Raw genomic sequence first — 25,682 nt, 5'->3', positions numbered from 1 at the left:
CCAACATACTGTACACTGTCTGCCTGGCTGGCCAACATACTGTACACTGGCTGCCTGGCTGGCCAACATACTGTACACTGGCTGGCTGGCTGGCCAACATACTGTACACTGTCTGCCTGGCTGGCCAACATACTGTACACTGTCTGCCTGACTGGGCAACATACTGTACACTGGATGGCTGGCTGGCCAACATACTGTACACTGGCTGGCTGGCTGGCCAACATACTGTACACTGTCTGCCTGGCTGGCCAACATACTGTACACTGTCTGCCTGCCTGGCTGGCCAACATACTGTACACTGGCTGCCTGGCTGGCCAACATACTGTACACTGGCTGGCTGGCTGGCCAACATACTGTACACTGTCTGCCTGGCTGGCCAACATACTGTACACTGTCTGCCTGGCTGGGCAACATACTGTACACTGGATGGCTGGCTGGCCAACATACTGTACACTGTCTGCCTGGCTGGCCAACATACTGTACACTGTCTGCCTGGCTGGGCAACATACTGTACACTGGCTGCCTGGCTGGCCAACATACTGTACACTGGCTGGCTGGCTGGCCAACATACTGTACACTGTCTGGCTGGCTGGCTGGCCAACATACTGTACACTGTCTGCCTGGCTGGCCAACATACTGTACACTGGCTGCCTGGCTGGGCAACATACTGTACACTGGCTGGCTGGCTGGGCAACATACTGTACACTGGCTGGCTGGCTGGCCAACATACTGTACACTGGCTGCCTGGCTGGCTGGCTGGCTGGCCAACATACTGTACACTGGCTGGCTGGCTGGCCAACATACTGTACACTGGCTGCCTGGCTGGCTGGCTGGCTGGCCAACATACTGTACACTGGCTGGCTGGCTGGCCAACATACTGTACACTGGCTGCCTGGCTGGGCAACATACTGTACGGTACACTGTACGGTACACTGTCTGTCTGGCTGGCCAACATACGGTAAGTGTAATACTATAAAGCTAGGTGTTATTTTAGATTCTGAACTCCATTTTGAATCACACATTAGGAATGTGACCAAAATAGCTTTTTGCCACCTGAGGAACATTGCCAAGGTGCGGCCGCTTCTCTCTTAGGCTGGTACAGAGAGACTCATCCATGCTTTTATTACAAACAGGCTTGACTACTGTAATGCCTTCCTGTCTGGTCTACCCAAGAAAGCCATTGGTCAACTGCAAAACATACAGAATGTTGCAGCGCGGGTACTGACCAAGACCAGATGGAGAGAACACATTACACAGGTTTTAAGGTCTCTGCACTGGCTGCCTGTGAGTTTTAGAATTCATTTAAAGATTATTCTATTGGTTTTTAAAACAATCCACGATTGTGCACCCCAATGCATGTCAATTAAGTTATGTACCCAGTAGGTCCCTCAGGTCCTCTGGTACTGGCCTTTTAACTACCCCAAAGCCTAGGACCAAGAGACATGGAGAGGCAGCCTTTAGTTATTATGCCCCCTGCCTCTGGAAGAGCCTGCCAGAGAACCTGAGGGGGGCCGAAACTGTGGACATATTTCAAATAGATCTTAAAACATACCTTTTCCTTAGGGTGCTTTTTAGTCATTCAGGTTTTATTGTTATTCTTTAGTTTTTTATCCTCTTATGTTTGTGGTGTAGTAAATATTCTATTTTCATATGTTTTATTTTTTATGTGAAGCACATTGTGTTGCATTCCATGTCTGAAATGTGCTGTGTAATTAAAGCTTCATTTAATTTGACTTGCTGTACACTGCGTGGCTGGCTGGCCAACATACTGTACTGTACACTGCCTGGCTGGCTGGCCAACATACTGTACTGTACACTGCCTGGCTGGCTGGCCAACATACTGTACTGTACACTGCCTGGCTGGCTGGCTGGCTGGCTGGCCAACATACTGTACTGTACACTGCCTGGCTGGCTGGCTGGCTGGCTGGCTGGCCAACATACTGTACTGTACACTGGCTGGCTGGCTGGCCAACATACTGTACTGTACACTGGCTGGCTGGCTGGCCAACATACTGTACACTGGCTGGCTGGCTGGCCAACATACTGTACTGTACACTGGCTGGCTGGCTGGCCAACATACTGTACAGTACACTGGCTGGCTGGCCACTGCCTGGCTGGCTGGCTGGCTGGCCAACATACTGTACTGTACACTGCCTGTCTGGCTGGCTGTCTGGCCAACATACTGTACTGTACACTGCCTGTCTGGCTGGCTGGCTGGCCAACATACCGTACTGTACACTGCCTGGCTGGCCAACATACTGTACTGTACACTGCCTGGCTGGCTGGCCAACATACTGTATTGTACACTGCCTGGCTGGCCAACATACTGTACTGTACACTGCCTGGCTGGCTGGCCAACATACTGTATTGTACACTGACTGGCTGGCCAACATACTGTACACTGCCTGGCTGGCTGGCCAACATACTGTATTGTACACTGACTGGCTGGCCAACATACTGTACACTGCCTGGCTGGCTGGCTGGCCAACATACTGTACTGTACACTGCCTGGCTGGCTGGCTGGCCAACATATAATACTGTACACTGCCTGGCTGGCTGGCTGGCTAACACACTGTAATGTACACTGCCTGGATGGCTGGCTGGCCAACATACTGTACTGTACACTGCCTGGCTGGCTGGCTGGCCAACATATAATACTGTACACTGCCTGGCTGGCTGAGTGGCTGGCCAACATACTGTACTGTACACTGCCTGGCTGGCTGGCTGGCCAACATACTGTACTGTACACTGCCTGGCTGGCTGGCTGAGCGGCTGGCCAACATACTTTACTATACACTGCCTGGCTGGCTGGCCAACATATAATACTGTACACTGCCTGCCTGCCTGGCTGGCTGGCTGGCAAACATACTGTACTGTACACTGCTTTGCTGAGTGGCTGGCCAACATACTGTAGTATACACTGTCTGGCTGGCTGGCTGTTCAACATACTGTACAGTACACTGCCTAGCTGTCTGGCCAACAATACAGTACACTGCCTACCTGGCTGGCTGGCTGGCTGGCCAACATACTATACTGTACACTGCCTGGCTGACAGGCTGGCCAACATACTGTCCAGTACGCTGGCTGGAAAAACACTAGAAGGAAAGGCTGCTCAGTCAGGGTTAATGTTGGGGAATTTTGGAAAGATGGGAAGAAAAGAGATACTTGAGGAGAAGTGATGGATAGAGGGATGGCGGGGGACTGATAGTGAGGGAGGATAGAGAGGGAGGGCAGAGGGAGGGAGGTAAAGAGTTGTTTTTGAGAGGGGAGGAGGGAGGATGGATTTGTTTGGCAGTCGCACATCATCTAACCAGACACATATGTGACTGAGCACACACACACACAGCCCACACACACACATTCTAATGTATAATTTGTGTGTGTGGGTGTTTGCGCGCGTGCGTGTATACCAGAGGGGGCTTGTGGGAGGAGATATAGGTGGACGGGCTCTTTGTAATGCCTGGAATGGAATTAGTAGAATTGTACCAAACACATCAAATACATGGAAAGATTGACTCTGTTCCAATGATTCTATTCCAGCCGCTACAATGAGCCCGTCCTCCTAAAGCTCATTCCACCAGCCTTCTCTGGTGCATACCGTGCGCGTATGTGTGTGTGCTTGACTGCTTGTTGTGATTCCCAGAAGGGGAGTATATGATTTGAGGGGAATACCAGGCAGCAGTGCAAAGGAAGTGTAGAGTCACCCCATCCCAGGCACACACTGAGACAGACTGCTGCTGTTTCAGTTACTGATACATATACACCTCTCTCTCTCTCTCTCTCTCTCTCTTCCCCTCTCTTTATTTCCCAATCATTCCCTTTCTCTCCTCTCTCTCTTCCCCTCTCTTTATTTCCCAATCATTCCCTTTCCTCTCTCTCTCTTCCCCTCTCTTTATTTCCCAATCATTCCCTTTCTCCTCTCTCTCTCTCTTCCCCTCTTTATTTCCCAATCATTCCCTTTCTCCTCTCTCTCTCTTCCCCTCTCTTTATTTCCCAATCATTCCCTTTCTCCTCTCTCTCTCTTCCCCTCTCTTTATTTCCCAATCATTCCCTTTCTCCTTTCTCTCTCTTCCCCTCTCTTTATTTCCCAATCATTCCCTTTCTCCTTTCTCTGTCTCCCACCTCTCTCTGTCCTCTCTCTCTCTCTCACTCCCTGTCCTCGCTCCAATGACTTCTCTCTGGACTCAAGACCCACACTATGACCTGAGCAGGAGGCAACTGAAGTGGCTGAGAACCGGTCAAAGTTTTGGGGCTAAGAGAGGGCCTGGACGACCCAGGAAGAACCCTCTAGCCTCCCCTTTGGTCTCCCCCTTCCTCTCTCCTACAAGCCAACCAAACCCTCCAACTGAGACAGACGTCCAGAACAGAGACAGAAACAGAGGAGGAGGAGATTCAGTACAAGAGGTGATTGAAGCTGTGATTCAGAGCCAGAGGAGGAGAAGACGGAAGAGGAGGCGCATTGAGAAAGAGGAGGTTGAGCGTCCATCCTGTCTCCAAAGGTAAACCGTCAGAACTCACCCTTATCCCAATTGACCCAGCGAGTGCCCTCGCAGATGGTCGTAAAGTTTAACGCAACAACATTTCACTCCCACAGCGATCAAAGCGTTACTGAGAAAGTCTAGAAAATGCATGCTGTTTTACATACCCTGCAACTAGCTGCTAGATGTGCACTGAAGGCTTAATACCTCACACAGACAAAGTATATTAACACATGGTTGACAGCACTGTGTGCTAAGCCAGTGCCCTTTCTCTCTCTTTTTCTTTCTCTCTATCCTATCTCTCGCTCTCTCACTTTATTCCTTCCTCTTAGTTCTGGTGAAGGTGAGCCAGTCACCCACACCCCCTCCATATGCACAGGCCAATCAGAGCTAACCCAAACTCCATCCCTAACCCCGGCCAGCCAATCAGATAAGGGAGCTGACCAGCTGCCGAGGAAGAGGTTTCAGAGGGCGGGGCTCTACTCAGATGACTACAAAACTACAGAGTGAGTTTTCATACACCCGTTCATACAAACTAACTTCACATACTCTGAATTGATTTCACAAATGGTGTGTATTCTATTCATTTCCTAGTGTAAATGTGTCTCTTCCCCAGTCCCTCCTCTCAGAACCAGCTGAACAGAGAGAGACTGGAATATACACCAGGAGAACAAGACTACAGCCTCCTGCCTGCTCCCATACATGTTGGTGAGTTTTTATTTGACCTTTATTTAACCAGGTAGGCCAGTTGAGAACAAGTTCTCATTTACAACTGTGACCTGGCCAAGATAAAGCAAAGCAAAGCAGTGCAACACAGACAACAACACAGTTACACATGGAATAAACAAACGTACAGTCAATAACACAATAGGAAAAAAAGTCTATATACAGTGTGTGCAAATGGTGTGGAGTGAAGGCAATAAATAGGCCATAGTAGCGAAGTAATTACAATTTAGCAAATTAACACTGGAGTGATAGATGTGCAAGTAGAAATACTGGTGTGCAAAAGAGCAAAAAAAGTAAATAATAACAATATGGGGATGAGGTAGGTTGTTGGATGGGCTATTTACAGATGGGCTGTGTACAGCTGCAGCGATCGGTAAGCTGCTCAGATAGCTGATGTTTAAGTTAGTGAGGGAGATATAAGTCTCCAACTTCAGCGATTTTTGCAATTCATTCCAGTAATTGGCAGCAGAGAACTGGAAGGAAAAGCGGCCAAAGGGAGTGTTGGCTTTGGGGATGACCAGTGAGATATACCTGCTGGCGCGCGTGCTACGGGTGGGTGTTGTTAGGGTGACTTTACCTAGCATAGACTTATAGATGACCTGGAGCCAGTGGGTCTGGCGACGAAAATGTAGCGAGGGCCAGCCGACGAGAGCATACAGGTCGCAGTGGTGGGTGGTATATGGGGCTTTGGTGACAAAACGGATGGCACTGTGATAGACTGCATCCAGTTTGCTGAGTAGAGTGTTGGAGGTTATTTTGTAAATGACATCGCCGAAGTCGAGGATCGGTAGGATAGTCAGTTTTACAAGGGTATGTTTGGCAGCGTGAGTGAAGGAGGCCTTGTTGCGAAATAGGAAGCCGATTCTGGATTTAATTTTGGATTGGAGATGTTTAATATGAGTCTGGAAGGAGAGTTTACAGTCTAGCCAGACACCTAGGTATTTGTAGTTGTCCACATATTCTAAGTCAGAACCATCCAGATTAGTGATGCTGGTCGGGCAGGTGGGTGCGGGCAGCGATCGGTTGAAGAGCATGCATTTAGTTTTACTAGCGTTTAAGAGCAGTTGGAGGCCACGGAAGGAGTGTTGTATGGCATTGAGTCTCGTTTGGGGGTTTGTTAACACAGTGTTCAAAGAAGGGCCAGATGTATACAGAATGGTGTCGTCTGCGTAGAGGTGGATCAAGGAATCACCCGCAGCAAGAGCGTCATCGTTGATATATACAGAGAAAAGAGTCGGCCCGAGAATTGAACCCTGTGGTACCCCCATAGAGACTGTCAGAGGTCTGGACAACAGGCCCTCCGATTTGACACACTGAACTCTATCTATACGTCTATAACAGTTTGGATCCAGACTGTCACCCTCTTTGAAGAGGGGGGTGACCGCGGCATCTTTCCAATCTTTAGGAATCTCGGACGATACGAAAGAGCGGTTGAACAGACTGGTAATAGGGGTTGCAACAATGGCGGCAGATCATTTTAGAAAGAGAGGGTCCAGTTTGTCTAATCCAGCTGATTTATACGGGTCCAGGTTTTGCAGCTCTTTCAGAACATCTGCTATCTGGATTTGGGTGAAGGAGAAGCTGGGGAGGCTTGGGCAAGTAGCTGCAGGGCAAGTAGCTGCAAGGGGTGCCGAGCTGTTGGCCGGAGTTGGGGTAGCCAGGAGGAAAGCATGGCCAGCTGTAGAGATATGCTTATTGAAATTATCGATTATCGAGGATTTATCGGTGGTGACAGTGTTTCCTAGCCTCAGTGCAGTGGGCAGCTGGGAGGAGGTGCTCTTATTCTCCATGGACTTTACAGTGTCCCAAAACTTTTTGGAGTTAGAGCTACAGGATGCAAATTTCTGTTTGAAAAATCTAGCCTTTGCTTTCCTAACTGACTGCGTGTATTGGCTCCTGACTTCCCTGAAAAGTTGCATATTGTGGGGACTATTCGATGCTAGTGCAGTCCGCCACAGGATGTTTTTGTGCTGGTCAAGGGCAGTCAGGTCTGGAGTGAACCAAGGGCTATATCTGTTCTTAGTTCTACATTTTTTGAAAGGGGCATGCTTATTTAAGATGGTGAGGAAATTACTTTTAAAGAATGACCAGGCATCCTCTACTGACGGCAGGAGGTCAATATCCTTCCAGGATACCCGGGCCAGGTCGATTAGAAAGGCCTGCTCGCAGAAGTGTTTTAGGGAGCGTTTGACAGTGATGAGGGGTGGTCGTTTGACTGCGGACCCATTACGGATGCAGGCAATGAAGCAGTGATCGCTGAGATCCTGATTGAAAACAGCAGAGGTGTATTTGGAGGGCAAGTTGGTCAGGATAATATCTATGAGGGTGCCCATGTTTTCGGATTTAGGGTTGTACCTGGTGGGTTCCTTGATGATTTGTGTGAGATTGAGGGCATCTAGCTTAGATTGTAGGACTGCCGGGGTGTTAAGCATATCCCAGTTTAGGTCACCTAACAGAACGAAGTGTGTGTGTGTGTGTGTGTGTGTGTGTGTGTGTGTGTGTGTGTGTGTGTGTGTGTGTGTGTGTGTGTGTGTGTGTGTGTGTGTGAGAGAGATTGTGTGTGTCAGGTTTTTAACACCCCCCTTTCTCTCACAGGGAAGTACCTAAGAATGAGACGTATTGACTTTCAGTTGCCTTTTGACGTCATGTGGCTCTTCAGGCACAACCAGGTGTGTAACACACACACTATACACTATACACAATGTACAAACACACACACACAGAATAAACTCACTCACTTGAATGACCATGTCTCTGTGTGTTCCAGCTCCACAAAGAGCCAGATGTTCATCTGACCAGAGAGATCTCATCCTGTGAGTACCCTAAAGTCACAGCTGGCTTCTGTATGTGCATACGGTGCATACCATACACAACGTTAATACTGTAGTGTGTACATCAATACTTGACTTCAACATGACTTACCACCCTACTTGGTTGGGGGGGGGGGGGGACATCCCACTGTTGCAGTGACACGTTGAAAGTGTTCGGTCTGTGTGGAGGGATCCATACCTCATTATCTCTCTGTCTTTGTTTTCCTCCCAGACCAACCAAAAGAGAAGAGCCTGTCCAGTCACCAGACAGGGGTGTCCCTCCCTCCCTCTCCCCATGAGGAGTGTTCCAGTCCCAGTAAGAAGCTGTTTCCCTACCTGGACATGGAGCCTATGACCACCAGTGACAGGTAAAGACAGAAGACAACCCGCCATGTCAGTACACATGGAGGTGCAGACTAGTAGTTTGTGTGCATTTCTCAAAATAATGATCTTATTTATGTATTTGTTTGATTGTCAGGGTGTTTGTCCTGAAGCACCGCGTGTTCCTTTTGAGGAACTGGGAGAGGGTCAGAGACAGACAGATACGCCTGAGGAGGGGGAGAGAGGGGGAACGAGAGAAAGATGGAGGAGGAGTTTCCAGCTATGTAGCTACTGGGGACAACAACAGCCACATCATGTCAGGTCCATGAAGCAAGTGTGTGTGTTAGTTTAAGTTTTTGTAGGTGTGTGTGTGCTCGCACGCCTGTGTGTGTGCGCCTGTGTGTCAGTGTGTTTTATTTTAAATGTGTTCATTGTCTTTCAGTAGTATTGTACTGAGTGTATGTTTCTATGGACATAAATGTGTGTGTTCATCTCAGTGCTCAGTTTAGCTCTCTGTTTTACAGTATTTATTGAGCCATATCATATTCAGCATTACACACACAGCAGTTTTCCAACCACAGAAATAAGTGCTTTCCCATTTCTGTCATCTCTTCACTGCCGTCCAAGAACATCCAGCTAGGTTCAGCTTTCCCCATAAACTATCAACCAAAATGTATTTCCATCAAACAGTCACCAGCTAAGAACAGACACTCATAAAGGAATTTTAAGGACATCTACTGTATATATATATATACACACACACACACACACACACACACACACACACACACACACACACACACACACACACACACACACACACACACACACACACACACACACACACACACACACACACACACACACACACACACACACACACACACACACACACAATTCCATCCATGGGCACTAAGGTTCTTTCCCCTCCCTCTAGGTCGACAAATGGCGGTGAAGAAGAAGGTTGTGTGGACTAGTGAGCCCCTTCGTGATCCCCAGTGCCCCCATAACCCCCTCAGCACCACGCTCCATGTGAGTGCTCTCCTGAGTGCTCTACTCTGAGTACTCTACTCTGAGTGCTCTCCCCTGTACTGTAACTGTAAAGATATTCACTCATTAGTGTCTCCCATGAGGGCTGTCTTGAAGTATTCATATGGAGTTCTTTGTCTGTGTCACTAATTCTTATAACTAACTCCTGATGCCGCATCTGCCCCCACCACAGCTCACTCAGAACAGACAAGAGGAGAAAAAACAGGTGGAGGAGGAAGAGGAGGGCTGGAGGGAGGTCCGGAAGGAGCGACTGAACAACATACTCCTGAAGCTGCGGCAGACATGATTGGTGAGAGAGGACAAGGAAGGAAGGAGGGGGGAAATCTCAGCTCAATCTCCCTTCTTCTTCCAAGTAGCTCAGTTCAGCTAACTTTGCACTAGTGTTGGGGGGAAAAAGCTTCCCTGAAATGATTTGTTATAAAGATGATTTTGGCCTTTGTTTCTGAGAGGAATGAGGGTGTTGTTGTTTACTGTACCATTGAGAATGATTGACAGATGGTCAGCAGACCAGTGACAGTCTGATTTAATAGTCAGAGAGGGTGGAAGGGATGGATGGAGACCATAGAGTCTTAGGGCTGGATTCAATTCGTATTGCGGAAGATCCGCATTATAGCTCGATTTAAATGTAAAGGAAATGTTCCCATGTTCTCGCAGACTACATTCACAGTAAACGCTGCATGTCGGCTCAATCTGAAATTACCATGACAATATCATTTTTTACAATTTTACCCCCTTTTTTGTGATATCCAATTACGATCTTGTCTCATCGCTGCAACTACCCAATGGGCTCGGACAGGCGAAGGTCGAGTCATGCGTCCTCCAAAGCGTGACCCAAGCCGCGCTTCTTAACACCTGCTTGCTTAACCGGAATGTGTCGGAGGAAACACCGGCCAACTGAGACTGTCAGCTTGCAGGTGCCTGGCCTGCCACAAGGAGTCGCTAGAGCGCGATGAGCCAAGTAAAGCCCCCTTCGGGCCAAACCTTCCACTAACCCGGACAACCCTGGGCCAATTGTGCGCCGCCCTATGGGACTCCCAGTCACAGCCGGTTGTGACACAGCCTGGGATCGAACCCCAGGCTGTAGTGACACCGCAACACTGCGATGCAGTGCCATAGACCGCTGCCATATACCGCTGCACCACTTGGGAGGCCTACCTCTACATTTTTATGCAGATCTTCTGCAATACTTTCGCGATACACAGCCCTTAGGGTTTGATTCAATCCCTGTCGCTGAAGTTCGGCACTATAGCATGATTGTAAAGGTAATTTCCAATTGAGCCGATATATGCAGTTTTTACCGTGAATGCAGTCTCCGCTATAATGCGGGACATTTCCTTTAATGTTCTCTTCAGCTCTACGTATTGAATCAAGCCTTTAATGTAAAAGTGCCATGTTGTAAATAAACTGACGCCTAAGTGAGTTCAATCTCCAAAAGCAATACGTCCTGTAAGGATTTCAGTACAGTAACTTTAATATCAGTACCAGTACCAGCTAGAGACCCTTCTATGTATCAAACCAAGTAGTTTTTATTGCCTTAGTGAATATGATCATTTCAAGATCGTTATATTGTACCAATGATAATGCAGTAACATTGACCTAAGTAATGTATTGAATCAATTTCATAATTGATAGTTATTATCTAAGCGTTAAAGTTAATAGTCAAAGGCCTTCATTTTGCTACAAAGTGTTAAACATAACTGACCTATGTTAAATATTGCTATGATTGTATATGACTTTCTTTTCTTCACCTCTATACTTTTTCTGACTGATGGAATGTTCTTCTTTTTATTTTGGTCAATCAGGAAAATGAATTGAATCTGAGATTTGTAACCGTTCATTTGTACAGTTCTCTTTGGTGCAGTTTCTAGTTTGACTTTGAACACTAAGTTGAATGTTTTATAGTTGACCTGTGTATTTGCTTCACTCACTATTGCCAATGGGTGATTAGGAATATTATAGCATTCATCAATATAGTGAAGGGTTATTTATGTAGTTTGCATGAAATGTAACTTTGGGCTGGATTCAATCCGTATCGCGGAAGATCGCATTAAAGTGTAAAGGTAACTTCCGATTAGGCCGACATAGGCAGTGTTTATCGTGAATGCAGTCTCCACGAACGTGGAAACATTGCCTTTAAATTTAAATGGAGCTATAACGCAGATCTCCCGTGATACTTCTGCGATGCGGTGAGAATCCAGCCCTTTGTTGTACAATTTAAATTGCTGCTTATAACCTGTCTTTGGAGAAAATACCACAGAGTTCATCTGACAGAATGTCATTTCAAACATTGACCTTATTATCAATAACAATAAAATGGCGTTTTTGTTTACAGAGCATTGTGGACTTGTTATATTCTAAAGCACTTAACCCTTCATACTATCACAGGCCCATGAATATCGCTGCTCCTCCATCCTTATGAAGACGCTGCATAACTGGTGGGATATTCATTACACATAATGGAGCCACTGCTAAATAACCAACATGTAAATGTGTTATATACAGCACCATCTGCTGGTGTAAAGCTGAATGACTCCAATGGCCAGGTGATACAGCGTTTTCCTCCATCACAACCCTCATCTGAGGACGTGACCTCAAGAGGACAGACAGACAGGCAGGACTGAGCCTGAAGCCCTTCTCTCCTACTTACCTTCAGCAAATCACTGATCTGTATGTGATTATGTAGGCTATGTGTAAGTGGATGCTGGTGGGAGGACCTATAGGAGGATGGACTCATTGTAATGGCTGGAATGGAATTAATGGAACAGTACTAAACAAACATGGCAACCACTCCGTTCCATCCATTCCATTCCAGCCATTACAATGAGCTCGTCCACCTATAGCTCCTCCCACGAGCCTCCACTCTGCATGTGTGAGCTAAAGCTGCCTAGCCAATCCCTCCCTCTCAGGTCTGTGGGTACTTTAATGAGGAAATCATTTAAAGTATTCAAACAGGGATAGTTTCTCATTTCAGAGAGTAAGTCCTTCCCTCGATCTTCCCTCATGCACTCCCCTTCACCGCTCTGACAGAAGTGGCTAGGTCAGATGAAAACATACACTAAGCTCTTTGATTGGAATGGCTTTAATATCGAGGTACCACATACTTTCTAGGCAAGAATTTGCCATAGCTCGATGGAATAGAGCAGGGTTATTCAACTCTTACCCTACGAGGTCCGGAGCCTGCTGGTTTTCTGTTCTACCTGATGATGAATTGCACTCACCTGGTGTCTGTGGTCTAAATCAGTCCCTCATTAGAGGGGAACAATGAAAAAACACAGTGGAAGTGGCTTTGAGGTCCAGAGATGAGATTGAGGGGAATAGAGAAGAAATGAGACACATGAGAGACTTTGAGGTTTGGTTTATGTTGATTATTTATTGGGTATTTACAAACAAGCTCATGCGGGAGTCGGACGCTGACTGACGCTACAGGGACACAGTACACTATGGAACAGTGAGGTACAGGGCAGGCTACATCACACCAGAGAGATACAGAACCCACTGCTACACACACAGACACATGGTCGTTCACACACACACACACCAGTGGAGGCTGAGGGGAGGACGGCTCATAATAATGGCTGGAACGGAGCGAATGGAATGGCATCAAACCAGGTGTTTCATGTATTTGATAACGTTCCACATATTCCGCTCCAGCCATTACCACAAGCCTGTCCTCCCCAATTATGGTGCCACCAACCTCCTGTGACACACACACACACACACACACACACACACACACACACACACACACACACACACACACACCCCCCCCCGCACACGCACACGCACACGCACACACACACACCCGAGATAGATAGATAGATAGATTGATAGATAGATGTGAGGGGATAAATACAACAGAGCTATATACCTTTCAGGGACTCCAGGGTCAATAAATACCACCTCCAATAAATGTACAGCTTTTCATACAAATCAATGCATTTATCATGGATCATCTCACACAATGGAAAATATACCCGAATCAATGACAAAAATAACAAAAAAATCCTTGTCAACATACTGAGATTGTTACCGTCACAGACCATGTGTATTTCCTGAAGTTAGGTTTACCCTTCACCTGCATCTAGGCATGGCACATTGAATGGTGGGCCTTGCTGACACTAACTAGCTCCTCCCTCATACAGCCTAATTTACTACAAGCTGTAATTAAAATACATTATAGATAGCTCTAAAACGACTCATGTCAATTGACTGGCCTAAGAAAGTAGTTGTCTATCTTGTTTTGTTGCCGTGACCCAGCTAAAGCCTTTAGAAAACCAGGGGTTTAGTGTGACTGGCCATGACACACAGTGGCTCCACTGTTTGGTAAACAACTATCTATTCTAGATACACATTGTCTTGAGACACCAGCGATTTGGATTAGCTAGTTAGGTTGTTGACATACTAGCCAGTGCCATACCATTGCATTTGGTGGAAGATTTGGTAGCCTGTGTAATGCAAGTGCAAAGTTACAATGTTTCCAATCTAATGTTGTCATAGGGTTGTCATAGGGACACTAACCCTGTGCTACACCACAGAGGCTTGTTGGCATGGTAACCTTTTATATTTTTTTCTGATCAATCAAAAGAGCGATATTCCCATTGAATTTGAATTTATGGGTAATATGTTCTATTCTTCATTCCTCAAGTAACCTGAACTCTTCAAGAAGCGCCATGTCACCCGCAAGTGACAAAACAAAAAAAACAGCATACAAACAGTTCCTTTAAACCAGAAGCCTTTGAGAAGTACATCATTATGCATCATCATTACCAAGCCTACAGAATAACTACCAACCAAATCAGAAGATAAACATAGTAATAAACATTATTACTTTAACGTTATTCAACTACCACTATCGTTACTACGGTATTAAAAATGATGACCTTACACGGGTTAGCATGACAGGTAGGGAAAGAAGGAAGGTACATATGAGAGCTGAGGTACGGTTGGGGGAAGGACAGCCTCTTCCTCAAACACATAGGCTTGACAGTCGTGGTATCTTCATACACATACAGTACATCAGGGAGTAGCTTACTGCTTCATCTGAAAGCTTGGATAGTCTCGGTCAGGAATGTACAACTATGGAAACCCACATTGTCTACTGGTCTCTGTAGTCTTTTCAATTGTCTTATAGTCAGACTTAGTAATGCCCAGGTAACCAGTAGAGTTAAATATCTGGGGAATCAAAGATACTAATTGATCTATGAGGTAAAGGAAAAGTAACCAGACTACAGTTGATCAACCCTGGGCTGAGTAGAAAGAGACAGGTCTCAAGTCCCTCAGACTGTTAATCTGTCTGTTAATCTGTCTGTTTATCTATCTGTTTATCTGTCTGTTAATCTGTCTGTTAATCTGTCTGTTAATCTGTCTGTTTATCTATCTGTTAATCTGTCTGTTTATCTGTCTGTTTATCTGTCTGTTTATCTATCTGTTTATCTGTCTGTTTATCTGTCTGTTTATCTATCTGTTTATCTATCTGTTTATCTGTCTGTTTATCTGTCTGTCTGTCTATCTGTTTATGTGTCTGTTTATCTGTCTGTTTATCTGTCTGTTTATCTGTCTATCTCAAAGCATTGATATTTCCATAAGCACTGAGTAGTATGTGTTAGTGAGGTTTAAGAGGTGTGGACTGATTGAAGTTACAGCATTGCTATGCCAGTTATACTAATATACTGTTGGATACTAGAATGTCCTTTAGATAGATATGTGTTGTATAGATAGATACTCTTCTGCATTCTAGGGTTGGGCTCAATTCGAATTGAAGGCTGCCAATTCAGGAAGTGATTTTAATTTAAAATCAGCTAATTAAAAAACATAAATAGCTTCTCTTTTTTAATTCATTAAGAAGTCATTAAAAAAAGAGGCCCCTATTTCAATCATCGAATTGGAATTTCAGTTTACTTCCTGAATTGACTGCCATATTGAGCCCAACCCTGCTGCATTCACTCAAAGCATTTATTATACAATAAATACAGTGTAAAGGTATGAGACTAAATCTATCAGGGTATGATGACGCTATGAAGGATATGAAGTCAAGGCAATGCATACAATACACACTAAGATGAAGCCACTGGATTCCAATAATTGACAAAAACACTGGAGCTGTGTATAATGACTATAGAGTAGTGACTGGTGAGTTGGGGATAAAAGGCCAGATCACTTATCAATTTGATTCATGATCAACCGTATCTATAGTAACGTTTGACTATCTGTTTCTCTTGGTTATCTATCTATCTATCTATCTCGGTTAAATTAATCTATATTTATATACCTATATATTATGTATGTATATTTATACAGTCAAATAGTTATCCTTTTTAAACTGACTATTAATTGTAGTGGGAACATGTCAAACACACACACAGAGACCAGGCGAAAGAGGTGAGAGATCAATAGGGGTGAAAGGTCAAATAGAACACAGAAAACAGCTACATTTCACTATGGTACTACGTTACGTAACAGGGGCTACGCTCCAATACTCTACCATGGCTCCCTTCACCGGTTAGCCTGGCGCAAGGTCTGGGTCCTGGGTCTGAGGCGAAGGAGTTGGCTAGAGCAGAAACAGACCTGGCTACCAGGCTATAAATCTTCCCATAGTGACTGCTGATCTGAAAGTGTCTGGATAAGCTGAATGCATGCGTTGCATGTTTCGTCACAATATAGTTTTTAACGTTCGTCTGGACTGATGCCCGACTGAGCATTCTACTCAATGCATCGTCAATAAGCGCTGATGAAGATTTCATCGAAAGTGCATTACAGTGGCCAGGAAATACAATGACATTCAAAAACAGGCAAATTATTATTAGGAAACCCATTCGTCATCATTTAGATGTCACCAGATAGACTTTAGATGCAGTATAACGTTAGCTAACTAGCTTAAATTGAGGGGAGGCCACCTGATTGTAACTAGCTAACGTTAGCCTTGCTAGCTATTTTTGCAAAATAAATGATGACGTTGCCATCTGTCTAAAGTAAATTTGACGACATGATCATGCTGGGAAAGTTGTTTCCTACTACATTTTTGACTACTTTAGCAACGTCACCGTATTTCCACAGGCACTATAGTGTAATTTAGACTAAACAGTAGTTAGACTCATTTCAGAATGACTGGACTTATCACCACTTTAGGGCAACGCCGATGGCGGCTTGAGAAAGTTCATAACAATGGCATGTAGTGACGGAGGTGCAACCTATGAATAGAATTCTACAAAGCTTTATCCAGTCCTCCTCAGATCAGTGGTCACCAAAGAGAGGAGATGATGAATGGAGGACATTTATAGGGATAGTCCACACCAAGATAAGTGTTTGTCTGAAGTTTTCACACTTCAAAAGTGGTCTGAAGTCGTGCTGGGTCCATATTCCACACCATCTGGTGAGCTAAATTAAATCTTCATTAAATCCCCCTAATTAGATGGCATTGAGTTTTGCAGATTTCTACCAGTGCATATAGTGGGATCTACACAAAAGATGGTGCGGAGTACGGACTGAACTAAATCACTTAGACCAGAGATCATCAACTAGATTCAGCCATGGATGGTCAGGGGGCTGGAACATAATCACAAATCATTTGTAAACTGCAAATTGACCGCAAGAAGCCCAAACAGATATAACATTTGACAAAAATGTAATCATTTCAAACCTTGCTTAGATTTGTAAACAATCACATCTCTCTCTATGTGTGGGAATACTTTGGAACAGATTTCCAACATTTACTGCTGATTTTAGTCTTTTATGTCCAACAAGTAATTCTAACCCTTTGCTCAGAAAACTTGGGGGCCAAATAAAATCATGGGCCGCCAGTTGGGGAACCCTGACATACGACTTTGGACTACTTTAGAGATATAAAAACGTGATTTGAACTTAGATTCGGGGGTGAACTATTTCTCTGAGAGCATTGGGACTTCGCCACAGCCTCTCTATGGTTGCCTAAATACATTATAGCTTTATGACTTCATTTTCCCTCCCCCATATATATTCAAACAATCAAAACTCTGATACGGTGTCTGAAATCACAGGATCAGTGAGGCGTAGCCAATGGGTACGAGCCCCTCTCGGTCTCCCTGACGACAGCGAATCCAGTCGTGATCGACACCCCCTAAAACCACTAACTCCTCCCCTTTCTGGAAGCTTAGCTCCGCCCCTGTGCCAGAGTGGTCGCATAGTGTTCTGACTGACCTGCGAAAGAGAGAAAAATAAGTGATACTGCTGTAAAAAAGTGTCATAAGAATGACGTAACACCGTCATAGACAGTCACGATAACTGAACTGAACAAACTAAACATGTAATCTAGATATACACTGCTCAAAAAAATAAAGGGAACACTTAAACAACACAATGTAACTCCAAGTCAATCACACTTCTGTGAAATCAAACTGTCCACTTAGGAAGCAACACTGATTGACAATAAATTTCACATGCTGTTGTGCAAATGGAATAGACAGCAGGTGGAAATGATAGGCAATTAGCAAGACACCCCCAATAAAGGAGTGGTTCTGCAGGTGGTGACCACAGACCACTTCTCAGTTCCTATGCTTCCTGGCTGATTTTTTTGTCACTTTTGAATGCTGGCGGTGCTTTCACTCTAGTGGTACCATGAGACGGAGTCTACAACCCACACAAGTGGCTCAGGTAGTGCAGCTCATCCAGGATGGCACATCAATGCGAGCTGTAGCAAGAAGCTTTGCTGTGTCTGTCAGCGTAGTGTCCAGAGCATGGAGGCGCTACCAGGAGACAGGCCAGTACATCAGGAGACGTGGAGGAGGCCGTAGGAGGGCAACAACCCAGCAGCAGGACCACTACCTCTGCCTTTGTGCAAGGAGGAGCAGGAAGAGCACTGCCAGAGCCCTGCAAAATGACCTCCAGCAGGCCACAAATGTGCATGTGTCTGCTCAAACGGTCAGAAACAGACTCCATGAGGGTGGTATGAGGGCCCGACGTCCACAGGTGGGGGTTGTGCTTACAGCCCAACACCGTGCAGGACGTTTGGCATTTGCCAGAGAACACCAAGATTGGCAAATTCGCCACTGGCGCCCTGTGCTCTTCACAGATGAAAGCAGGTTCACACTGAGCACATGTGACAGTCTGGAGACGCCGTGGAGAACGTTCTGCTGCCTGCAACATCCTCCAGCATGACCGGTTTAGCGGTGGGTCAGTCATGGTGTGGGGTGGCATTTCTTTGGGGGGCCACACAGCCCTCCATGTGCTCGCCAGAGGTAGCCTGACTGCCATTAGGTACCGAGATGAGATCCTCAGACCCCTTGTGAGACCATATGCTGGTGCGGTTGGCCCTGGGTTCCTCCTAATGCAAGACAATGCTAGACCTCATGTGGCTGGAGTGTGTCAGCAGTTCCTGCAAGAGGAAGGCATTGATGCTATGGACTGGCCCGCCCGTTCCCCAGACCTGAATCCAATTGAGCACATCTGGGTCATCATGTCTCGCTCCATCCACCAACGCCACGTTGCACCACAGACTGTCCAGGAGTTGGCGGATGCTTTAGTCCAGGTCTGGGAGGAGATCCCTCAGGAGACCATCCGCCACCTCATCAGGAGCATGCCCAGGCGTTGTAGGGAGGTCATACAGGCACGTGGAGGCCACACACACTACTGAGCCTCATTTTGACTTGTTTTAAGGACATTACATCAAAGTTGGATCAGCCTGTAGTGTGGTTTTCCACTTTAATTTTGAGTGTGACTCCAAATCCAGACCTCCATGGGTTGATAAATTGGATTTCCATTGATTATTTTTGTGTGATTTTGTTGTCAGTACATTCAACTATGTAAAGAAAAAAGTATTTAATAAGATTATTTCATTCATTCAGATCTAGGATGTGTTATTTTAGTGTTCCCTTTATTTTTTTGAGCAGTATATTTCCACATATTTCCAATACCTGAGGGGTCTTGGGTTGTCCCATGTCTCCTCCATCTCTCTCTCTACCACCTCTTCTACCTGCTGGGGCTCCAGCACCCTCCTCTGGTTAGCGCTGGAACTGCTGCTCACCATCCGGGTCAGAACAGACACCCCTGGAGACAACCACTGAGATGGACGTCTGGGGAGGGAGAGAGATACATCAGTGATAAGAGTAAGATACTTCAACTGTCTAGTATCAGAAAACTCTATCACACAAACACGTGCACACACACCAGCGCACCTGGTTGGAAGTGTGGGTATCGTGGGGTTATTGGAGGCTCCAAACAGCCGTCCCAAACCCCAGGGGACCGCCAATGCTCCATCGACCTGAGGAGGGTCACTCCTGGCCTGGGTACTGGCCTGGGGCTCTGGGGGGTCTCTGGATGTCCCCTCCTGGTTCTGTACTGCAGACAGGCTGAGTTCAGCCAGGTTCTGGCCCAGCTTGCCCCCCCAGCGTACCACAGCCCCCCATCCCTGCTGGATCACCTAGGGAGAGAATAACAGCTCAGAAAAGTGCTGTGTGATACGGACACCCACCCACCCATGCATTCAAACAAACACACACAAACAAACACACACACACAAATACACAAATACACACACATTGAATTGTGCTCACCTGTCCTGCCTGTTGGGAGAGACTGGCCTCCTCAACATTAGGAGGTGCTAGCTCCATCATTTCTTTCTCCTGAACCCACATCAGCTGAGGACTTGTCTCCGCAAGACCCCCAGAGACCTTCGCAGGCCCCACACTGAGACTCTCTGGCTTCAGTGACTCCACCAACCCTCTCACCCCTGAATTGGCCAGGGACGACGAGCTCGCATTACGATTGGTCGCCTCGGGTTCTGCTCTCCCAAAGTCCAGCTCTGATAGGCTCTCGAGATAGCTGCTGCCCCTGCCTTGGGAAGCGGACCCCCGGGGCGAGAGCCTGAATCCCAGGTCCTGATTGGGTGGGCTGGGGATCTCTGGGCTGTGATTGGCTGGCTCCAGGTGGTGGTGCTGGAAGAGCAGGTCGAGGTTAAGGGTCAGGAGACTGAGGGGCTGCAGCAGGAGGAGGAGCTCCTCAAACAGAGGCTGGCAGGAAGTCAATGACAAACGCATGAAGGAGGAGGGCCGGTAGAACGTCACCAACACATCTGACAGAGAGAGACGGAGGCGAAGGAGAGAGAGAGAAAGAGACGGAAGGGGAGAGAGAGGGGGTGGGGTGAAGGGAGGAGAGAAATAATGTTATAACATATTAATATTCAAACAGATAGATTGCGGACATGAACTTTAGTCTTCAGAGACTTACCACTGCATGACTGGAGATGGGACAGCCAGAAATCCATAAGCTTGATGCTGAACGAGAGACAAGAAGCAGGTGAGAATTGGAATTGAAAAAGTCAAACAGAAAAACCCTAGGAGAGAAGAGCCAGGTCTTACTTGAGGAGGCCGAGGAGGAAGGCGTTGAACCTGTGTTTGTTCTGCCTGAGCTGGGGCAGCTCTCCTATTCTAGCCTGGAGGCTGTACAGGGACTGAGTGCTGGGCCCTGGAGGGAGAAGGGGAGCAGAGACGAGAGAAAGAAAGGCTTTGGTTAAGCTTTGGCACAGAGAAACAAATCAATATCTAATCAACATGTTATGTTACCTTTGACCTGAATTGACTGAAATTGAAATGAACAAGTACTGAGTCAATGGAATAACCCTGATCAGCAGAGTAGTGGGAAGGAGAGAATAAGAGGGAATAGAGGAGGGGAGAGAGTGATAATCAGAGAGAGAGATAGAGAGAAGGATGACTCAACACTGCAGAATAATGAGTGCCAGACTAGAGCGAGAGAGGAGAGGAGGAGAGAGAGACTGAAAGTACTATGAACCCACATGATGTCTGGGAGGGTGAGAGAGATACACATTGGAAAGAGGAAGAGAGATATTGAGAGATTGGCTATGTACTTCCATCATGTCTGAGAAGGAGAAATAGAGAGAGATGGATATAGAGAGAGATATATAAATATATGGAAAGGCAGGGGGTATAACAACCACAGCCCTCCTATGCTGTCTATGTTCTCTTGTAACCCACCTCTGTACTGCGCTCCAGAGTTCCTACCTGGCCTGGTGGAGGCCTGGACCAGTCCCCAGGCTGAGTTTGGCCTCCTGCCCGAGATCAAATCACTCTGGTGGGGCTTGAGGCCGTCAGAGAGCAGGCTCCGCAGGGCGGGGCACAAACACTGCAGCACCAGCCGACCCAGAGACGGATTCACACTGCTGTCTCCTGATAGAGCCTGGAAAGGGGAGGAGGAGAGGAGAAAGTAGAGTGGCAAAATAGAGGAGGCGAGAGAGGGAAGAGGGGATGAAGAGGGAATAAATAGGGGAGAGAGGGAGAGGAGAGGGGAGAAACAGGGGAGGAGAGAGAGGGAAGAGAGGAGAGGAGAGAAATAGTGGAGGAGAGAGGGAAGAGAGGAGAGGGGAGAAATAGGGGAGGAGAGAGGGAAGAGAGGAGAGGAGAGAAATAGTGGAGGAGAGAGGGAAGAGAGGAGAGGGGAGAAATAGGGGAGGAGAGAGGGAAGAGAGGAGAGGAGAGGGGAGAAATAGGGGAGGAGAGAGGGAAGAGAGGAGAGGAGAGAAATAGGGGAGGAGAGAGAGGGAAGAGAGGAGAGGGGAGAAATAGAGGAGGAGAAAGGGAAGAGAGGAGAGGAGAGGGGAGAAATAGGGGAGGAGAGAGGGAAGAGAGGAGAAATAGTGGAGGAGAGAGGGAGAGGAGGGGAGAGGAGAGAAATAGGGGAGGAGAGAGAGGGAAGAGAGGAGAGGGGAGAAATAGAGGAGGAGAAAGGGAAGAGAGGAGAGGAGAGGGGAGAAATAGGGGAGGAGAGAGGGAAGAGAGGAGAAATAGTGGAGGAGAGAGGGAGAGGAGGGGAGAGGAGAGAAATAGGGGAGGAGAGAGGGAAGAGAGGAGAGGAGAGGTGAGAAATAGGGGAGGAGAGAGGGAGGAGAGGAGAAATAGTGGAGGAGAGAGGGAGAGGAGGGGAGATGGGAGAAATAGGGGAGGAGAGAGGGAAGAGAGGAGAGGAGAGGAGAGGGGAGAAATAGGGGAGGAGAGAGGGAAGAGAGGAGAGGGGAGAAATAGGGGAGGAGGGAGGGAAGAGAGGAGAGGGGAGAAATAGAGGAGGAGAGAGGGAAGAGAGGAGAGGGGAGAAATAGAGGAGGAGAGAGGGAAGAGAGGAGAGGAGAGGGGAGGAAAGAGGGAAGAGAGGAGAGGGGAGAAATAGAAGAGGAGAGAGAGAGGCAAGAAATAGAGGAGAGACAGAATAAAGGAGGGGATGGGAGAAATAGGAGAGAAAGTGGGAGGAGAGGAGAAATGGCAGAAGAGAGAGATTGAAGAGGGAACGGAGAGAGGGGAGGAGAGAGAGGTAAGAGAGGAGAGGGGAGAAATAGGAGAGAAGAGAGGGAGGAGGGGAGAAATAGAGAGAGATGGAAGAAAGGAGAGGGTGTTATGGATAGGAAGAGAAGATAAATCGAGAAGGATGAAAACAGAGATATAGAAGAGGAAAGGAGTAGAGAGAAATATGTGGGAAAGAGGGATGTGGAAGGAAGGAGTTAGTATACAGAGGTTCTGACTACTGAGCCAAAGATAGGGATATCTGAAGACAACCTAGCACCTTGTTAATGGAGGCAGACTAGGGGAGAGGAAGAGGGAGAGACAGAAAGAGACACAGATATGTCCTGTTATTCAATGGATGATTCATATATGGAGGATTCATATATAGATATAGAGCCACTAACAGGCTGTTTGAGCCATCAAGTGTCACACGTTATTAAGTTCCAATGAGCTGAATGCAACCACCGCTGCTACAGACCGACGTCTAATTCCAGAGACACGGATACACAAATCCTATAAGGCAATGAAGTCTTTGGGGAGTTTGAGCTGGTTGATCTTCTGTCTGTCTGTTTTTCACTTTGCCTGTCGGTGTGGAAACCCTGTCATAGCAACAGTTAACAATACATCGTTAGGGGCGGTAGCTAGGTATTATAAACGCGGGGGTGGAGGTTTGTACTGATTGGATTACCTCCTCCTTTCACCAAAATGTGAAATCGGAGGAAGATGATTGGCCCTCATATTTCTCCTAATTGAAATGAATATAATTGATTGATCCACAGAGGAGAAGCTGGGTTTGCTGCCAGCATCAGACAACAGCGAACAGTAGAAACAAACAGGCATGCCCTCAGAAATACATCATTAAAGTACAGACATAATGATTAAAAACTCAAGGCCATTTTCCATATCTCACATCATGTGGTGTGTACACCATGTTACTGAAGAGACAGTGTTAAACATGGTGTTAAACATGGTGTTAAACATGGTGTTAAACGCAGAGACAGTGGAAACTGACCTTCTGCACCAGGGTCCGTGAGGTGCTGAACTGAGCCAAAATGGCCTCCACTGCCACACTGACTGCACTGACCAGAGCTGTGGACGGGAACAGTTAGACATACACAAACATCATTTCTCTAACAGTGTAAATGTACATGAATAAATGTACTGGATGTACTGTATATCACATAGACTGTATATAAATATACATCTAGGCTATATATGATCCCGTGTGACTCAGTTGGTAGAGCATGGTGCTTGCAACACCAGGGTTGTGGGTTTGATTCCCACGGGGGACCAGTATGAAAATGTATGAACTTAAGTCACTCTGGATAAGAGCGTCTGCTAAATACAGGTATATCGTACCTCTTTTTTCCAGCAGGCACAGAGAGGACAGCCCTAGGCCTCTCAGAGGGGCCTTCACGTCATCGCCCATCCAGGAAGTCCCGCCTCTCTGTACAGAGCCGGCGAATGAGACGCTACGAACCGCTGAGATTGACAGAGATAGAGGAAGGATCACTTACAACCTACTCTACTCTAATCAGTGGTGGACTCACCGAGAGGAAGAGCAATGTTACTTGGTATTTCTGTGTAACTGTTTGAGTATTAGTGATATTAGTTGTTTTAGCAGTTAGTTAAAGCAGTGGTAGAGTAGCAGTACTATCAGTAGTAGTGTAGTAGTGATAGCATAGTGATAGCATAGCTTAGTTTCTTGAAACATCCCAGTCCAATATTTTTCACAGATTCTAAAATGGTTGTCTTGTACACTTTGCTTTTCCAATATTCTACACAGGACATCGTCCCTTCTGAGGGTGGTACATTATGTGAATGGGAAGCGGCTGCATTAACCTGGACAGACACAGGAAACATAAAACCTCCTATTGGAGAAGACAGCCATGCAGAAGTCAGCTATCAGTCACAGGTTGGTGGCACCTTGGTTGGGGAGGACAGGCTTGTGGTAATGTCTGGAGAGGAATGACTGGAATGGGATCAAATACATCAAACACCTGGTTCCCATGTGTTTGATGTCATTCCATTTGCTCCGTTCCCACCATTATTATGAGCCGTCCTCCCCTCAACAGCCTCCTGTGGTATCAGTAAGGTGTGAGAACATTCCTGTCTGACCTCATGATGAAACATATAGACACTATAGAAGGTTAGTGTTCAGCCCAGTTTATAGCCATTCACCACTACATTAAACACATCGTGTATAGTCGTACCCAAACACACGTATCTACACCAATGCACGCATTCATGCACACACTAAAGCGTGATAATCATCATCACAGTGATTATCATGGTTCAACAGAAGCTGAAGGTCATAGCTTTATTAAGGTGAGGTGTCTATTTCAGCACTCCATGCAATACAGACACACGACAGTATGGACAGACAGACTGACAGAGTGACAGACAGACAGACAGAGATATAGATATACACACAGACAGACAGACTGATTGACAGCGAGATAGATATACACACTGAGACGGACAGACAGACTACAGACAGACTGACAGGGCGATAGAGATGTAGATAAACACACAGACAGACAAACTGACAGACAGGTGAGCAGGGTGTTAGACAGACTAACAGAGTGACAGACAGGCGAGCAGGGTGTTAGACAGACAGACAGACAGAGTGACAGACAGGCGAGCAGGGTGTTAGACAGACAGACAGAGTGACAGACAGGCAAGCAGGGTGTTAGACAGGGGGAGGGAGTGACAGACAGGCGAGCAGGGTGTTAGACAGGGGGAGGGAGTGACAGACAGGTGAGCAGGGTGTTAGACAGACAGACAGAGTGACAGACAGGCAAGCAGGGTGTTAGACAGACAGACAGACAGAGTGACAGACAGGCGAGCAGGGTGTTAGACAGACAGACAGAGTGACAGACAGGCAAGCAGGGTGTTAGACAGACAGACAGAGTGACAGACAGGCGAGCAGGGTGTTAGACAGACAGACAGAGTGACAGACAGGCAAGCAGGGTGTTAGACAGACAGACAGACAGAGTGACAGACAGGCGAGCAGGGTGTTAGACAGACAGAGTGACAGA

At 46.7% G+C, this 25,682-nt stretch overlaps 2 protein-coding genes across 6 annotated transcripts in view; one reads left to right on the top strand and one right to left on the bottom strand.

Annotated features, from left to right (window-relative positions):
• Window positions 1-11,716, top strand: part of LOC106590786 (uncharacterized) — a 28,472-nt gene extending 16,756 nt beyond the window's left edge. For 3 of the 5 annotated variants that reach the window (XM_082960527.1, XM_045699017.2, XM_082960523.1), the window contains 9 exons: window positions 4,190-4,499; window positions 4,811-4,984; window positions 5,095-5,186; window positions 7,800-7,873; window positions 7,972-8,017; window positions 8,247-8,382; window positions 8,493-8,656; window positions 9,273-9,367; window positions 9,558-11,716. In XM_082960527.1, coding sequence (XP_082816653.1) covers window positions 4,190-4,499; window positions 4,811-4,984; window positions 5,095-5,186; window positions 7,800-7,873; window positions 7,972-8,017; window positions 8,247-8,382; window positions 8,493-8,656; window positions 9,273-9,367; window positions 9,558-9,671 — 1,205 coding nt within the window. In that variant the 3' untranslated portion in view covers window positions 9,672-11,716. Of the gene's footprint in view, window positions 1-4,189; window positions 4,500-4,722; window positions 4,985-5,094; window positions 5,187-7,799; window positions 7,874-7,971; window positions 8,018-8,246; window positions 8,383-8,492; window positions 8,670-9,272; window positions 9,368-9,557 lie in introns of those variants that run through there. The other 2 variants (XR_014380207.1, XM_082960528.1) reach the window with 2 other exon arrangements.
• Window positions 11,717-12,735: 1,019 nt separating this feature from the next.
• LOC106605797 (uncharacterized) overlaps window positions 12,736-25,682 on the bottom strand; it is a 29,288-nt gene continuing 16,341 nt past the window's right edge. The window contains 10 exon segments of the mRNA XM_082960521.1: window positions 12,736-17,557; window positions 19,270-19,428; window positions 19,531-19,775; window positions 19,909-20,426; window positions 20,582-20,628; window positions 20,713-20,818; window positions 21,373-21,547; window positions 22,922-22,939; window positions 23,654-23,730; window positions 24,001-24,123. Of these exon segments, the coding sequence (XP_082816647.1) occupies window positions 17,392-17,557; window positions 19,270-19,428; window positions 19,531-19,775; window positions 19,909-20,426; window positions 20,582-20,628; window positions 20,713-20,818; window positions 21,373-21,547; window positions 22,922-22,939; window positions 23,654-23,730; window positions 24,001-24,123 (1,634 nt within the window). The 3' untranslated portion in view covers window positions 12,736-17,391.

This window comes from Salmo salar, chromosome 02 (assembly GCF_965601325.2).
Source record: "Salmo salar chromosome 02, fSalSal1, whole genome shotgun sequence".
NCBI lineage: Eukaryota > Metazoa > Chordata > Actinopteri > Salmoniformes > Salmonidae > Salmo > Salmo salar.
Note: the sequence above shows the minus strand (reverse complement) of the source record. Positions and strands in the feature narration are given on the sequence as shown.